At 38.5% G+C, this 15,976-nt stretch overlaps 4 protein-coding genes across 5 annotated transcripts; 3 read left to right on the plus strand and 1 right to left on the minus strand.

Moving 5' to 3' along the window:
- The first annotated feature begins 15 nt into the window (after nt 1–15).
- Nucleotides 16–4,353, plus strand: Tes (testin LIM domain protein). Of its 2 annotated transcripts, XM_071716202.1 has the most exons (6): nt 17–158; nt 380–464; nt 601–805; nt 1,194–1,486; nt 1,694–3,292; nt 3,685–4,353. In XM_071716202.1, the coding sequence occupies exons 2-6, from the start codon at nt 402–404 to the stop codon at nt 4,033–4,035; spliced, it is 2,511 nt and encodes an 836-aa protein (XP_071572303.1). In that variant the 5' UTR covers nt 17–158; nt 380–401; the 3' UTR covers nt 4,036–4,353. The 2 variants fall into 2 exon arrangements, with proteins under 2 accessions (XP_071572304.1, XP_071572303.1); XM_071716203.1 differs by lacking the exon at nt 380–464 and having other exon boundaries at nt 16–158.
- A 1,013-nt stretch (nt 4,354–5,366) lies between these two features.
- LOC139778323 (uncharacterized) lies at nt 5,367–8,121 on the minus strand. Its single transcript, XM_071716209.1, has 5 exons — nt 7,751–8,121; nt 7,106–7,578; nt 5,965–6,777; nt 5,620–5,869; nt 5,367–5,525 (listed from the first exon to the last, which is right to left on the minus strand). Exons 2-5 carry the CDS (start codon nt 7,562–7,564, stop codon nt 5,392–5,394), a joined length of 1,656 nt encoding a protein of 551 aa, XP_071572310.1. The 5' UTR covers nt 7,565–7,578; nt 7,751–8,121; the 3' UTR covers nt 5,367–5,391.
- Nucleotides 8,122–8,364: 243 nt separating this feature from the next.
- LOC139778319 (CWF19-like protein 2) lies at nt 8,365–12,232 on the plus strand. Its single transcript, XM_071716204.1, has 11 exons — nt 8,365–8,817; nt 8,923–9,096; nt 9,179–9,604; nt 9,686–10,168; nt 10,266–10,377; nt 10,466–10,602; nt 10,684–10,749; nt 10,826–11,134; nt 11,227–11,382; nt 11,463–11,645; nt 11,744–12,232. Exons 1-11 carry the CDS (start codon nt 8,815–8,817, stop codon nt 11,885–11,887), a joined length of 2,193 nt encoding a protein of 730 aa, XP_071572305.1. The 5' UTR covers nt 8,365–8,814; the 3' UTR covers nt 11,888–12,232.
- A 435-nt stretch (nt 12,233–12,667) lies between these two features.
- Nucleotides 12,668–15,906, plus strand: LOC139778321 (putative RNA-binding protein EEED8.10). The gene is made up of 7 exons (XM_071716207.1): nt 12,668–13,197; nt 13,314–13,384; nt 13,524–13,651; nt 13,724–14,007; nt 14,123–14,628; nt 14,707–14,983; nt 15,052–15,906. The coding sequence occupies exons 1-7, from the start codon at nt 13,131–13,133 to the stop codon at nt 15,615–15,617; spliced, it is 1,899 nt and encodes a 632-aa protein (XP_071572308.1). The 5' UTR covers nt 12,668–13,130; the 3' UTR covers nt 15,618–15,906.
- The last annotated feature ends 70 nt before the right edge of the window (nt 15,907–15,976 follow it).

Genomic DNA, 15,976 nt, shown 5'->3' on the forward strand with positions numbered 1-15,976 from the left:
TCAAGCGTGCAAATAAACGCACACGAGAAAATGCAAGACTCGCCTTTGTATGCTCTACTCGTCTCTATCTTTGTTGGGTCTTTAAAAGCGTCCCCACTACGCGACGGGGCCAGGATAACGCGGTGGAAGGGAGCGAAATCTACTAACATGCGTACGTGGTACGTGCAGGGCAACGCGCGCGCGTGTGTATGTGTGTATGTACATGTATATGTATACCTTTTGTGAAAGAATGGGGCTGTCTGTGTCTCGAAAAATCAAAGTATTGGTATGGATAGTCATGTCGGAGTTGCTTCGATGATTCATGCACATTCGTGTTGTATGTCAAGCCAATGCACGAGATAAATTTACGTTAAATATAAGAGTCGTCTTCCAATAATAGAGTCTTGATCTCATGCTGGAAAATGGAAGAGGACATGACAAATCGCCCAAAGTGGCTGTTGGAACTGGAAAGTCGTAAGCGGAAGGTACCTACGTCAAATTTCAACATATACCTGTACATACTTTGGTCGAAAAGTCGATAGATAAGAGGGAAGCGTAATGTATATAAAATTAAGATTGAAAGAGAGTCAATTGATTGTATCGTGCTTTACGTTTGCTCAGCCACGTTTAGCGCACGAAGCTGGAGCTGGTGCACCATGCACAAACTGTAATTCCGCGTGTCCTGGTCTCGATCTCCATTTCTGGCGAAAAATTTGCAAGAATTGCAAATGCGCTCGAGACGATCACGATGTCGATGACGATGAATTCCCGCAATTTGATCTGCTACTTGGACCAAGCCTTGGAAAGTTTAAAAAGAAGTCCATGCGTAAGTATTATTTATATACATAATTAATCGCAATTATATAAAAGTGTTATATTTCTCACCGCTTGTGTAGTTGCGCAAGTTGCAAGTTATAATATTTTACATTTAAAAAAAATCTATCAAATTTAACACGAATAACGACACTATACTTTTACGATCACACATACGTAACATTGAATGTTTTATTTGTTTAAAGTAATATATGGTTAAAACATAATTCCTATTTCTGAGTAAAATTCTGAGTCAGATTCTTATGCAAAACTTGTTATCTTTATAAGATATAAAGGTATTTTTATGTGTGCGTGCGCGCGTGTATGTACATATGGTGTATGTATATATTATAGATATACACGCACCACATCTACCTCTTACATTAAAAATTGATCTTTAGGTTTGCAAGTAAATAATAAGAAACAAAACGATGGTGAAACTACATTCGAGTGGGTGCCGCCAGATACAACTAGAGAACTTGCCGTGGATTATATGAAAGCTTTGCCCGCGGAAAAATTGCCGATTAAAGGATCTGTCGGTGCTGTTTTGAGAAGGCAATTGTTACAGAAACAACTTCCCCTTCATGATATTGATCATAAAGTCTGTGACGAACTTAGCGAACAAGAGCGGAAACAATTTGAAAAATATTTAGAGAATATAAAGAGATATGTAGGACAAGGCAAGGTGACGAAGGTAAGTCATAGCGACTTGACTCACGTACGTCAGTCAACGATACATCTTATATTTTAGTTGCAGATTTGTAAGATTATGTAAATATCACACAGATATTTACATATTTGAGATTTTTTTCTCAAATGAGAGTGCTTCAAGCATTTATGTATTTCTCTAGCGCGCATTTATATTTCGTTTCGCATATAATGCAGATATTATTATTTTCAGATGTTTGGTGCTCGCCCATTTGATCGTTCTCTCATGACACCTGTCAATGCAACCGATATGCAAAAGTGCAGTCCACAGCATAAACCTCATGTATCTTCCACTGGTGTTCAATTACGTACACCGAGTAGCTTTGCTGTAAAAGGTCCGTATGCGAGGCATCCGTATGAAGCTCAAAATAAACGAGACGCTGCTACAGTCATAAATAACAATGAGGTATCTAGTACAAAGGAGTATAACTATACCCTAGACAATGTGTCTGCCAGCGGCAGTATCGCGAGATCGCAACCAATCGAAGGGAAATTGACTCGTGAGAATTTCCAACGTGCACGCGATACCGCATCGGTAAAAGGTATAAACGAAAAAGGTATAGATGGCAAGATGGTTAATTCTTCGATTCTTACACATCTCGCTGAGCAAGAAATCGTCGTATCCGCTCGCGAGAGGCATGCTTTCGGAAATTACATATCTCACGGAGGAGACGCTTTCGAAGGACACGAAGAAACGCGATACCTGAACGATACCGCGTCGTGCATCGCGCATCCAGAAGATGCGCATAACGACAAGACGGCTTTCATCGCGGAATCCATGCTGGCGGACGCGCTTCTTCCGCCCAGTGCGATACACGCCAACGATATTATCGGAAGCACACTGGACGAAAAAGGATTGACGTTTATAAGGGAGAAGCTCGCCGATAAATATAACGTCGCGGAGAATCCAGTCGCGATGCGCGCTGTTTCCAAATCGCTCCGACCGTTAGACACGAGTAATACATCGTATCCTCCGCGTAGAGGAGGAGCTAAGGAAAATGACACTCCCGCAGGTATCGGCAGGTACGCAGAGAGAACGGAGAATATTATCGCTGCTGCGAAGAACCCTTTGGAAACGGCAGAGATAATCACTCCTTTAGAAGCAGAGAGAAAGATGTATAAACCTCTGTCTGAAGTAATCGAATCGACCATTGTACCCGTCAGTTTGGATGTAAACGAACGAAAGCGATGCGGCGGTTCGTTATCGAACAGCAAAGTGGCGAATAACGATTCGCTGGTGACGGATACAACTAAAGCCTCAATTACGGAAAGCATTATGGATCCATTATCGAGCAAACGCATTTCCACAGATCCTACTTTTCCCACATCGAACCTATCGACGCAAGCTCCTGATTCGCAAAAGCCTGTCGATGCAAAATCCAATCCGTTGCAAGTCGAGTTGAGTAGTGGAGGGATCCTGCTGCAACCGTCCGTCATACATTCCGAACAGTTGCAAAACCAAGTGTTTCCTCACATCGTTGGAAACTTGAACGAACAATGCGTACAGTATACGCAACTTGCGGACCGTCTAAAAGATAGCATTGAGAGCTTAAAGCTGGACTCGACAAGAGTGCACGAGTGCGAAAAATGCCACGAGGACATACGCGTCGGCGACGTAGTCGTAATCGCGGAGAAGGCCAATAACGCATCCTGGCACCCTGGCTGTTTCGTTTGTTCGGTATGCAACGAATTGTTGGTGGACCTCGTATATTTTTATTACAAGAATAAATTGTATTGCGGAAGAGACTTGGCTGCATTTCTAGGAATTCCTCGATGTTTCGCTTGCGACGAGGTAAGTGATGTGCAGCAGGACACATACGCGGGACATTTTCTCATTTTTTAAACGCACATCCTTTTAAGCGCGGCATCGTTCTTGCCGTTCGACCAATTTCAAATCGACTTGAATTAAAATGTCGGCAAAAATGTCGATCGAAAGAAGAAATCGCGCTCATTATCGTAACTTTTCAATTTACAATACTATAAAATATGTAATATTGAAAGACTAAAAATTCTTTCAAAGAGTATCAATTGTAATAATAATTTTTTATCATTATAATTTTAATAATTATTATAATTTGAATAATTTATTATTAGATATAATTTTAATAATTCTTTCAAGCCATAAGAAATGGCTCAAAATGATAACAGAGTGGTGATTCGACCAACCATTTCTATTTGCTGCAGTTGATCTTTGTACGGGAGTACACGGTTGCGGAAGGGCATAATTATCACGTGAAGCATTTTTGTTGCTGGGACTGTGACGTACCATTGGCTGGGCAACAATACATTACCGAAAACGATCGACCATTGTGTCTGCCTTGTTATCAAAAATCATATGCAAAAACATGCGCCGCTTGCAATGTAGTGATTGCCGCCGATCAACAAGGAGTAGCTATAAAAAATTTAAACTTTCACGCGACTGAAGTTTGCTTTTGCTGTTACAGCTGTAAGAGAAACTTACTGAACGGCAGAATGGCGATAAAGAAAGATAAATTGTTTTGCAGTAAAGAGTGCATCGCAAAGTTTTTCAATTAGTAAATCAATAATGTATAATGGACAAAAGAAATCCGTCTGCTGTTCACGAATCAAAAAGGAACTATAATCAGTACGATTGAAAAAAATCTCAAGTATCCTACATAAATTCACACATACATCGTATTGTGAATACATGATTGTGTGTGTGTATATATATATATATATATATATTAATATTACTATCAAGCGTCAAGCGCCGAAGCGTCACTCACGAACCTGAGAAAATGTACTATGTACGAGATTTTGTGATGTAAATCAATTATAATCCGACTATAACTTTGTTGTAAATCGAAGATGAATAATTTTTGTTGAACTGTATTTTAATCCTTTTCTTTAAGCCTATAGTGATTTTCGTACGTATTTATGTACGTATGAATGTTAACGAATTGTCAAAAACACTTGTTCTGTATTTTCTTTCATTCCAACTTGTTGCACTAGTTCAGAAGTGCAGCGCAAACGAAAAGGCCTAATAACTCAAGTTTCTCTCTCTCTCTCTCTCTCTCTCTCTCTCTCTCTCTCTCCCTCACTCAACTTTAATAATTTATTGTTCCAATGTGTACGTATGTACGTACGTTAATTTATGAAGCGCGATAGTCTAACATTTTGATTCTAAAGATGGGAGGGAAAGACGATAGAATGTTTTTTCGTTGCGTTTCTTTACAATTATATTTGAAGACGTAAAAAAATAGGAATAGATTTATGGTCAATAGCTCTTAAATGTTAAGGTTCCTATACACATTTCAGTTATGTTTTTAACATTAGTTACGCGTAGGTTTGACGAAGAACCAATTACTCATATATTCAATATATATCTGTATGCTACGGGTTAATTTCCAATACTTGAAAATATAGCGTTATTCTTTTAATTTGAACAAATTATCATCTATCTCAATCGTTCGATAATATAAATTTAATTTGCTTTTCTTGTTCCATCTTCAGTTTTCTCTTCATATTTACACAATAAAATTTATCATCCATTATCAAATATAGAGGTGCTACAGAAATTCCGAAATTACCTTTCTCGTATGAGTTATTAGCGATTTACTTCAGGAATAACGAGTTGACGTAATAAAAATTCAAGTCCTTTCGGTATTTCTAGATATCAATATACAGTTATATAATTCCCCTGACTATACTAAGTTGAACTGCGGTATAAGAAATAACGATAATTATGATATACGAAAATTTAAGGATAATATAAAATATTCCACACATATGCACGTGCAGGTACGCACCGATACACAATTGGAACCTGATTGACTCTGACGTTTAATACTTTGTGTGTGTCCGCACGCGCGCGCGTGCACACATCATTCAACAATCATCAGGAATCATCTTGCAAACATGCCATGTTCTTTATTCCGAATCGCTATCAACAACAGTTTGAATACGCCTAAACGTATTACGAGCCTCTCGATGTCGCGGCGGCGTGTCCGGAGGTGTCGTCTTCTTAACGTTTTCCATATTTCTTCGCGCACGCGTAACTCTTCCTGAAATAGAAACCAATTTAACGTGCGCGCTATGCTCGTGATAAAATTAATTAATATAATATAAATTGACACTAAAAAACTTGAAAATATTTACCTTCAGATATAATATTCGACGTGTCCAGTTCGGATACCTCCCTCATTTTTTCATTCTTTTCTCGCACTCGTTTACACTTTTCCAACGTTGGCCTGCCACTAACGCCACTTTTTTCCAACAATTCCTTTAGGCGCTTAATTTTTGCAGCGTTACTTTTACAATCAGCCCAAATGTCATTGTAACATTTTACTTTCACGCCAGCGGTACTTAAATATTTCTTCAACTTTTGTACGTGTCTATCTTTTGGTTTCTGAAATAATTTAAAATCTTGTGGAAAAAAAACTGCACAGCGGTTTGAATCGCTATATCGTAAAATTTATCCGCTGGATAAACTACTATACTTACAGCATTACTACGTCTCCCCTTTCTACCTTTCATAGATCTCTCTTCTCTTTCGGAATCATCACTTTCATCTTTATTCGAAGATTCCTTTCCCGATAATTCTTCCTCCATTCCATTTTTAGTTTTTGTCGTTTCATCCGCTCTCCCTGCTTCAGTCGCGTCTTCATCTTCGTCGGATATATATTGAGTATTCTTCTTGTGGGAATTACCTCTCGTACCTCTACCTCGTCCTTTTTTTGACTCAACTGAGCGACGTTTGTTCGTTGACCTCTTCGTGGTCGGAGATGACTTTTTTATCTTCTTTTTTGTTCGCGGACTGTAATCCTCATCGGAATTGCTATTCTGGCTATCCTCCGAGTCGGAAACCTTCGGTTTACCGAAACTTGTTCGCGAACCTCTTCTCTTCCCCCTGGTCTTTTCTGATTTAATCTTCAACGCGTCGACGAGCACTCGCTGCGAATCAGACTTTTCTATATCCGACGAACAGTCTAGTTCCGACTCGTTTGGTTCGGCTTTGACGATTATCGTCTTTGGCCGTGGATTCGCATCTTTTTCGTTTTCGCTCTCAGAACTCGAATCATCTTTGTCACTCGCATATTCAACCGAAAGCTCCAGTCCATCTACCACTTCTGTGTCCACGGTACGTCTCTTGGCGGTATGTTGTTTCCCCATCTCATCCTTCTCGCCGTCTTTTTTTTCATCTATCGTTTCGTCGATTTCTTCTTCAACTACCTTATTGCCTTCCATTTTTACTTTCTTGTTTTCAAGAGTAGACATTACATATGTATTTGTAGCAGGCTTTTGGGCTGGACTGTCCTTTTTTAGTAACGTATATATATATATAAAAAAAGACACAGAATTATGAAGGGCCCAGATAATATCTCGTTCATTGTACGCACAAATTAAATTAAATGTAATAAACAGAATGTATCTCACGTAAGCTAATTTTAATGTCAAAACATCAATGCAGTTTGGATCACACTACGCTACAAAATATAGTAGAAAAAAAGTAGTTGAAGGGAAAAAAATTGGCACGCTACATATAGAAGGGAAGAAAATTTAATAAATATAGATTTTTGATATCGAAAGATCAATTGTCTAAGCTTTCGGGAAGTGATGTAGTATGTAGTTTATATATTATTACCTCATTTTTAATAATTTCCTTCTTAACATTTATTTCTCCAGGGCTATTGTTCGGAGCAATGTTATTCTCATCTAAAGGGCTTTCATTCCCATTTTCTCGTTTCAATTTGTCATCCCGTTTCTCTTTCGTCTCCCCGTCTGTATCTGATTCAGACTGATTCAGGGATATCGCTTGTACCGTTTGCTCATTTTCTGGACACAATGTATATCTTTCTTTCTTTACATTACATTCGTCTATATTGTTTTTGTCCGAAATAATTTCAGCGTTGTCATCTTTTATCATTCTTGATTGTTCGTCGAAGGAACTTGATTGCCGTTTTTTAGCAGGTAACTCTGTGTCATCTTCAGAATTTTCTACTCGTAGCCTTTTCCTTGGTAGTATACCGTCTATAGAATCTGACGACAGTTGTAATTTGTCCATGTCTCCTTCCTCAGTTTCACTGTGATCAGATTCTACCATTTTATAATAGTGATCTGAAATAATTGCACGTTTCATTGTCAAGTATTGTAAAAGGTAAAGCTGAATGAGACTTGCTGGTGTGCGTGTGCGTGTGTGTGTGTGAGATTAGAGACACGTAGTTTTGTAAAAATTTCAAGAGTGTAAATAACAAACCCTCCTATTTTACGTTGATGAGCCTACATGTACCTTTCAACGACGCCAATTATATCGAGGATGTGCTCAATGTGCTGGATTTCAACGACGTAACGATTTTCCTGCGTGTTGAATTACGTTAACTGAAAAATTGTTTCTCGGTTTCTCGTCAGTCTCTCGTCACTCATCGAGAATCAACAATCTTGCAAAGAAAATTTGTTGCGTTGCGGATAAATGACTCAAACTATCGATGTTCCTATATAAATCACGCGCAACATTTTCGTTGTCGCAAAATATCGATAATTCTAAGTTATACGTATTGCCTTGCCACTTTACCACAAATATTCACATAATCATCATAATTTACGATCTCGTAAATACGTTTGCGCGGCAAAATCTACACGTAATGAATATGGAGGATTCCGGATTCGTTCATTCGTTTTCTAGGGAGAAGAATATTACCTAAAGCCTCAAGGTGGGTTTTCATGGGCAATGGGTGTGTTTAGGTAAGACACCGCTACTGTAGCGCTACAGTAGCGGTGTCTTACCTAAACACACCCAATGAAATGCTGCAGAGAGCGCAGGGGCTGCAGCAGCGAGAGCAGCATTTCACTGCCCATAGTGCCCATGAGCATGAAAACCCATCATTACTTCATTACTGAAGGCTATAATACACAAAATGCATAGCGTAGCATAAGCATAGCACAAGACCGCTGGACCAATGAGCATCCAGCATAATGTCGCCATATTAATTTACGTAAGATGCTCATTGGTCCAACGGTCTTATGCTATGCTTATGCGACGTTATGCATTTTGTGTGTGACGGCCTTGAGGCCGCGTTCCGTAACGTGCATATGCGCGCATATGCGCGCATTTATCTATAGTATACGTAACGTTTACTATGTTCATGCGCGCATTATGCGAGAAACGGAACGCACCCTGAGTCGATACACATAACGACATAACCCACATAACAACACATAACGAGATATATAAATATCTGTTGATTCAAGAATTCAAGAGAATTATTAAAAAAACGATCCCAAAGAATTATTAAAAGATTGAAATACCGAATTTCTCAAACATCTAGCAGTTCGCTAGCGGGCGAGCACACGGTTATGGTAATTCTTATTTGCTACTTTATTTCATAAGTTTCGTAAAATATGTACATATGTATTTCTCGAGTAATACTTTCCATGTGCATTACTAGTTGTATTTTTTTACAGGATCGCGTAGATACTTGTAAAACACAAATTGACAAAGTCAAATACAAGAATGAAGATATCGGCTCTGTTGCGCACAGGAAATCAAGCAACAAGTCCAAATCTAAAAAGAGAAAAGTTAATAAAAAGGAAAACAAGAAGCGTAAGAAAAAGAGAAAATGCTCATCCTCAAGCAGCGTGAATATCAAAGATTTTACAATTTTTCTTAGTTAACATTTATACAACTGTACGATATAAAATTGTTATAAAATATTTTTAGGAAAACGACGACAGCGATAAATTTGAATGGGTGGAGAGAAATGATGGAGGACAAGTCTCGTCGTGTACTATTGAAAATCTTGCTGATTGTAAAGTACAAGAAAATCAGATTAAAAGAGACGAATGGATGAATGTGGAAAGTTTTGTTCCATATTTATCAAAGTCCAGTGCGAAACTACAAGGATCAGATACAACGGAGGAAGGCAGCAAGGCTGAGATTCTTCCAAATGAACCAGGGCAAAGTGACAGAGAATTGAATCCATACTGGAAAGACGGAGGTGATGGGTTACCTCAAAGGAATCCAGGAAAACCTGACAATCCCAAGATTTTGGATGCAACGTGGCTAAAAAAGAGTCTTCGGCGTGCCGAGGAACAAGCTGTTCGACATGGTAAATGTCTAGAGGAAGTGGCTGCTGAACGTTGGGGTGTAAGTTAATTGAGAGATAACACAACTTGTACGAAATGCTACGTTAATTATTAATGATAGAAATAAAGCTGTTTTTCTTAGTCCCTAGAAACTATACGAACGATGATAACCGAAGCAGAAAGAGTGTCCAGTGCCGAACGGAATAAACTGTATCGCAAAAGATCACACAATGACAGAAACAATGAAGATTCCTATAGAATTTCCGGTCTGAGAATGAGAAAGCATTCGAGATCGAGATCTAAAAGTAGAGACCGTGTTGAAAAATACACAACATCTGACTATTCGTCCCAACGTCGCGCCGAGTTAAAACAAACTTATCAAAGACCCAAAGATAACGACGATTGTTATCAACGGACTATGCCTGCCAGTAGTCGTATGAAAAATTGGAAAAAAGATAAAGAACGTCAAGTTATCGAGTTACCTGCGTCCGAGCCGAAAGAAGTCGATTTAGGGAACGTTAACAGCACGAATGACATAGATGAGGGAAAAAGCATTGTCTTGACCGAAGCGGAAATGAACAAATTAGGAGCAAGAATTATTAAAGCTGAATTAATGGGCGATGATGTATGCTTCCTGTTTTATTAAATGTTGTTAAATGTCACTTTTAACTTGTTTCAATCTTACTGGTTTTTTACTTATTGGAATGGATTTATTCGTCTAGGAATTGGCAGCGCACCTTAAAATCCAATTAGAGGACGCGAGAAAGCACGTTGCATCATGTAATACCAATGCGCAGGAGGATGATGTAATTCTCACGAGAACCGATGCAAAAGGTACGCGCATTTTTCTTTCGTTTGAAATAATTGTGAAAATGAATCATGTTCACATTGAAATTACATGGAAGTATTATATGCATATTAGGTACCGCAAGACCGATACAACCTAGAAGTCAATCTAAGCGAGAAAATTACGGAAAGAAGAAAACTATCGAGACACATATCTCTGGTGAGAGAGTGCGCCATTTCGTAGACGATGATAAATATTCCTTACGAGAAATGGTGAGTAATGGTTTTGGAAACGATTAGTCTCGAAAAGTCTCAAGGATCGTAACGCAATTGTAACGCAAATTTTTATCGCAGTTTCAACGAGAGAAAGGAAGGTCCACGAATGAAGACGAAGCAATTTTCACTAAACTCGCTTCTAGAGTAAGTCGATTGAGCGAACTTGAAATCGTTGAATGAATATTGAAAATAATATCGAAAATAATATCTCCTTTTGCAGAGCATGGATCACATGGATGATATATTTGAGCGACAAATTATACAAACAGATTTGGAAGCGAGACAAGACAAGTTGGATCGTACACAGGCGATTAAAGAGCACAAAGATTTATCTAAATGTATGGAAAATTGTTGGTGGTGCCTTGATTCGAAAAATATGTTGAAGCACATGGTCGTCGCAATGGACTCTGTGATTTGCTTAAGCCTGCCCGCTTGTACCTCCTTGAGTAGTGGTCATTGTATACTGACTCCTGTACAACACGTGGCGTGTCAGTTGCAATTAGACGAAGATGTATGGGATAGGTTGAAGGTGATTGTATATATAATTAATTTCTCATCAGTACCACACTGTCTATTCTACACGATGACATGAAATTGCATGATTGACATACATTTTTACAGGAATTGAAAAGAAAATTAATAAAGATGTTTACGAAAGAAGATCTTTATCCGATATTCTTTGAAGTGTATAAAAGACGTTGTAAATTTTCACACATGCAATTAGAATGTATTCCCTTACCGAAAGAGATTGGCGAGTTGGCACCGATATATTTTAAGGTAAGTAAATCATTGCATTACGATATAAGATTCATATTGTTAATCTTTAAACTTTAATAGTTGGCTTCTTTCTTTTACAGAAAGCTTTATTGGAATGCGAAATTGAATGGTCCGTCAATAAGAAAATTGTTGATCTAACGTGTAAAGGTATACGCCACGCCATACCGAATGGTTTGTCATATTTTATGGTAGAATTTGCTTCGCATCCTGGTTATGCTCATGTGATCGAGGACGAGGAAATGTTTCCGCGGAATTTTGCCAAGGTGAGAGACATACTCACAAATTATTATATTAAAATTATTCACGCCAAGACTTAAGTTTTTAACGTAAACTGATGTTTTTTATTGATTTTTTTTTTAAGGAAATAATAGGAGGAATGCTGGATTTGGATCACAACCTGTGGCGCAAACCAAAAAAACAAAGTTTTGAGGAACAAAGAGTAAAAGTATTGGAGTTTACAGAAAAATGGAAAAAGTCTAATTCTTTACAATCGGAAAGCAATTAATCGTTTTACTCGGAAAAAAATGATACAATTGTAATTTTAAATTTAATTGTGTATATTTTTTATTCTTAAACAAATCTTTCTTTAATCTCTGTACATACAGCGTTAACAAATATCACGTAGTTAATGAATTTTACATATGTCGATATATAGTTCATGTTTATAGGAAAATTTTGTAAAATTATATTTCTCACCGTAAATCACTGTAAATCACGCAAACCAAGGCTTTTCAGACATTTCTTTTCGTCAAATGTTGTTAAATGACGATACATCAGTCTATCATTTTTCTGTCTGAAGATTCATCTCGTTAATAAAAAATGAACATTAAGCCTGTTCTTTTTAACTGAACTTGTTGTATGTATGTTTGTATACGGTTCATCTTTCCTCTTTTTCTTTTCACGTTGGAGAGAGAGAAAAAAAGAAAAGATTAACTTTAACTAAAAAGAACAGACCTATTGACAGCAACTGCACATGATTGATGCATGAGGGATGCAGAAAGAGAAAAGAGATATAAGAGAGAAAGAGAAAGATACGCTTTCTCTCTCTTATATCCTTCTCTCTTTCTCTCTCTTTCGCAGGATTTTGACGATATCGCCTTATGGCCAGACTCTAAATAGGTTTGTTCGCGTCGCATACTCCAATAAACACCAAGAGCACTTGAATCACGGATAAAAGGTGGCGATTGGAGCAGATGAGTTTTTGGAGTGCGTTGGAGTGATTAGGAGCATGGTGGGGCATGCGACGCGAACAAACCTAATGAAACCAGTGGAAACAGTATGTATGTACACTCGTGGACAGAAAGGTTGTCCGACTTATACACCCGTATTCATACTATGAATACGGCTCAAAGTCGGACAACCTTTCGGACAACCTTTCTGTCCGCGACTATACATTAAACCGGAAGCGCAGGATCGCAGGATCGCGAATTGAAGACTCAGTGGAAACTAGGCTTGTGTTATATATATATATATATATATATATATATATATCTGTTTACTGTCACTGTTTCTCCGTCTGGCGTCTCTCAGCTCTCTGTCGTACGAAGGTTCTCCCGTCCCGGTCGCGGTGTCGCGGTCCCGGGAGTCCTGGGGTCACATTTACGCGGTCATTTCGTTGGTCTCTCGTGCATATCGGTGCAAAAAAAATAGAAGAAAATAAAATCATTGAAGAGAGCTATATACGAAATTGAGGTATAAAAAGCATGATATAAAGAGACAAGGTGTTTGCGAGATAGAAATCAACAACGATGGACGATACTTTAGAATTTGATTATGCCGAAATGCTTCATCACATAAGCGTAGTCGTATCGGACGGTAAGCGGCCTGAATTTTGGATTTACGTTTGCATTTATATTTATATTCGTTTAATCTTCAACGAAAACTTATCGGCTGAACCACGTCTGTCTTATGACTGTTGTCCTTTCGCTCAGATTGCCTACGTTCGGAAATGGTTGACGGCGTACCGATACGAAAATTATTCGTCAGCAATTTGGCTGAAAGGGTTTGTATCTTGTCTTTGTTTCTCTCAATTTTTATGCCATAAATGTTATGTGGCGGCATAAACAATATTTTACTAACGCATATAATTCTATCATATTTGTCTGACTATCCGTCTGTCTGTCTGACAAATTTTATTCCAGACAACTTTCAAGGACTTACGCAGTTACTTTTCTACGTATGGAAACGTTGAGAGTTGCTACTTGCGTAGAAATCAGGGGAAAAGTAACTATGCGTTTGTTACGTTTACTAAAGTGGCAGATGCAGTGACGTAAGTTTCAAGGAGGCTACACACTAGCAAATTATTGACAAACAATGGTTGTTTGTAACCAATTGTTTGTAGAGCGATGCAAGACGGGAGTAGGAAGCGCATAAGATTGCACAACAGAGATTTAAGGGTGATGGCCGCAGATTCTTGGCATCAACCTGACAGTACGGAGCAGAGATTGTATACGATGGGAAAAGACTCGAACAAAACTTGCGAAAGAAAGCTCAGCACGGAACAATACGTTCACAAGTATCTGCAAAATGACACCGAAATGGTATCCATCCATATGCTGAACGACGATTGCTTGAGACATATCTTCCTGTTTTTGCCAATTATAGATAGAGTCCGCATAGAGATAGGCGAGTATCTTATTCAAACGCATGGTGTGTGAGTGTGTGTGTGTGTGTGTGTGTATGTTGAAGATTTTATACATATCGCGACCTTGTATACATTATCCCCCTACTATATTTACAGTTTGCAAGCGCTGGAGAGATTTAAGCCAAGATTCCTGGCGTATGATTAAGACATTGGATCTCTCGCCGTCTACATGGGGTTTCACGTACATCCATACCATCCGTACGGCTTTGCTTCGTAAAATATTGCTTAAATGTGGCAGATTCTTAACGCGAATAAACCTAAATGACCCGATTCATTATTTAAGCCAAAGCACGTTGACCGTTATCGGGAAACTTTGCCCTAATCTTACGAGTATCGACGTTACCGCACTGACAGTTTGCGCGTCAGGTATACGTACATTAGCAAATAATTGTAGAAACATAACCAAGTTTAATTTAGGACCATCCACATATAGTTGTGACAACGAGTTGAAGTCTCTCTTTAAGCTAAATCAAAACTTGGAATATCTCGCGATAACTAGAAATAACATTTTGGGCAAATGCTTATTATGCTTGCCGGAGCAAACTATGCATACAATTATATTGGACCGTTGCGACTGTCTTCGGGACACTCACCTTTCAATGGTAAATAGATTGTTGTTCACTTTTCACTTTTCACTTTTCGATCGGTGATACATCATGGATATTGTGTCACGTACACAGGCACTAAAGGAGCTCGAAAATTTGAAACATCTCGCGATAAACGAATGTATCGGTATAGCTAAACACACATTGGAAGTTGTCGGTCAGCATTGTAAAAGTTTAAGAACATTGGAGCTCGATGGAGACTTTCCCTCCGCACAAACGGCGGATATGTTGTATTTAATTCACCTTGTCGATCTGCAAGTTTTAAAAATCACGTACAATCCTAAGATATCGGACGATTTCCTCACCGATTTAGTACAACATTGTCAGCAGCTTACCAACGTAGACATTACAGGTAAATATATATATTATGTTTGCCACTTTTTTAATCCTATTTTTAAATTATCCTTCCATATCCAACAGGTTGCTCCAATGTGAGCGATGTCGGATTAACGGCTATCGCTACGTTAGTAAGACTAGAAAAATTAATCGTCAGTTATATGCGTCAAATTACTGACGATGGCTTGAAAAACGTGTGTGGCTTAAAAGAATTGGAGTGCCGAAGATGTCTATTTAGCGATCGGGGCATGACAACGCTCATCCAATCCTCGCCCGAATTACAATTGTTAGATCTCTCCGGATGTAGGAATATTAAGGACCCCACTCTTGAGGTTGCTAAAGACGTTTGTAGCGGTCGAACTAATAACGCGATGTTGAAGATGATCGTTGGGGGAACAGCAATTCTCACTAAGAAAGAAATAGGTCAAGAGAGACTGCCTCCGCTATTGCATATAGTTAACGTCGATTTGTCTGATATTGGTAGCGTGTCTAATACGTGTCTCGTGGATGAGCTGGATTCTTGGTACGATGGAGATTCAGATTATACAGAATATTCCGATTATATAGAATATTCAGATTATACGGACTATTCGGACGACGATATATACCGTAGAGAACCCGATGAATTAGATCGTTATTCCGATTATTAACCACTCTCTCTCTATATCACAATTTTCTACGGTTCTAACCGATTTTTTTCTACGATTAGTCTTACCGTCATTGAGGTTCCTAAGATTTCGTATGTCTCGTTACACGCTGTCCTATTTATACATGACCGTTGACTTTAGAGATACTTGATCCCACGAATATAACGCTACGATCAAACGATTCATGAATACACACGCGCGCACATCCACACCCACTCACGTACACGTACACATGTATATATTTATTATATCAAGTATTACGCGATAATAAAGTGCGATAAAATAAAGCAAACGTGTAAGTTCATCTTCATCTACCACATAAATTCCAGTACCAGTCTGACGATACATACCTGCAGCTTTAT

This window comes from Temnothorax nylanderi, unplaced genomic scaffold (assembly GCF_030848795.1).
Source record: "Temnothorax nylanderi isolate EJ_2023f unplaced genomic scaffold, tnyl_v1.0 TNYL_tig0179_pilon, whole genome shotgun sequence".
Lineage (NCBI taxonomy): Eukaryota > Metazoa > Arthropoda > Insecta > Hymenoptera > Formicidae > Temnothorax > Temnothorax nylanderi.

Bases quoted from the DNA above. Each gene is read 5' to 3' on its own strand.
- LOC139778319 (XM_071716204.1), top strand. The intron at 11,135-11,226 runs GTGATTGTATAT...ACATTTTTACAG, and splicing joins ATGTATGGGATAGGTTGAAG to GAATTGAAAAGAAAATTAAT. The intron at 11,646-11,743 runs GTGAGAGACATA...TTTTTTTTTAAG, and splicing joins TTCCGCGGAATTTTGCCAAG to GAAATAATAGGAGGAATGCT.
- LOC139778323 (XM_071716209.1), bottom strand. From the start codon at position 7,564: ATGGTAGAATCTGATCACAGTGAAACTGAGGAAGGAGACATGGACAAA. The intron at 6,778-7,105 runs GTAATAATATAT...TTACTAAAAAAG, and splicing joins AGGAAATTATTAAAAATGAG to GACAGTCCAGCCCAAAAGCC. The intron at 5,526-5,619 runs GTAAATATTTTC...TTTCTATTTCAG, and splicing joins GTCGAATATTATATCTGAAG to GAAGAGTTACGCGTGCGCGA.
- Tes (XM_071716202.1), top strand. From the start codon at position 402: ATGGAAGAGGACATGACAAATCGCCCAAAGTGGCTGTTGGAACTGGAA. The intron at 465-600 runs GTACCTACGTCA...ACGTTTGCTCAG, and splicing joins TGGAAAGTCGTAAGCGGAAG to CCACGTTTAGCGCACGAAGC. The intron at 806-1,193 runs GTAAGTATTATT...ATTGATCTTTAG, and splicing joins GTTTAAAAAGAAGTCCATGC to GTTTGCAAGTAAATAATAAG.
- LOC139778321 (XM_071716207.1), top strand. From the start codon at position 13,131: ATGGACGATACTTTAGAATTTGATTATGCCGAAATGCTTCATCACATA. The intron at 13,385-13,523 runs GTTTGTATCTTG...ATTTTATTCCAG, and splicing joins TCAGCAATTTGGCTGAAAGG to ACAACTTTCAAGGACTTACG. The intron at 14,984-15,051 runs GTAAATATATAT...CATATCCAACAG, and splicing joins TACCAACGTAGACATTACAG to GTTGCTCCAATGTGAGCGAT.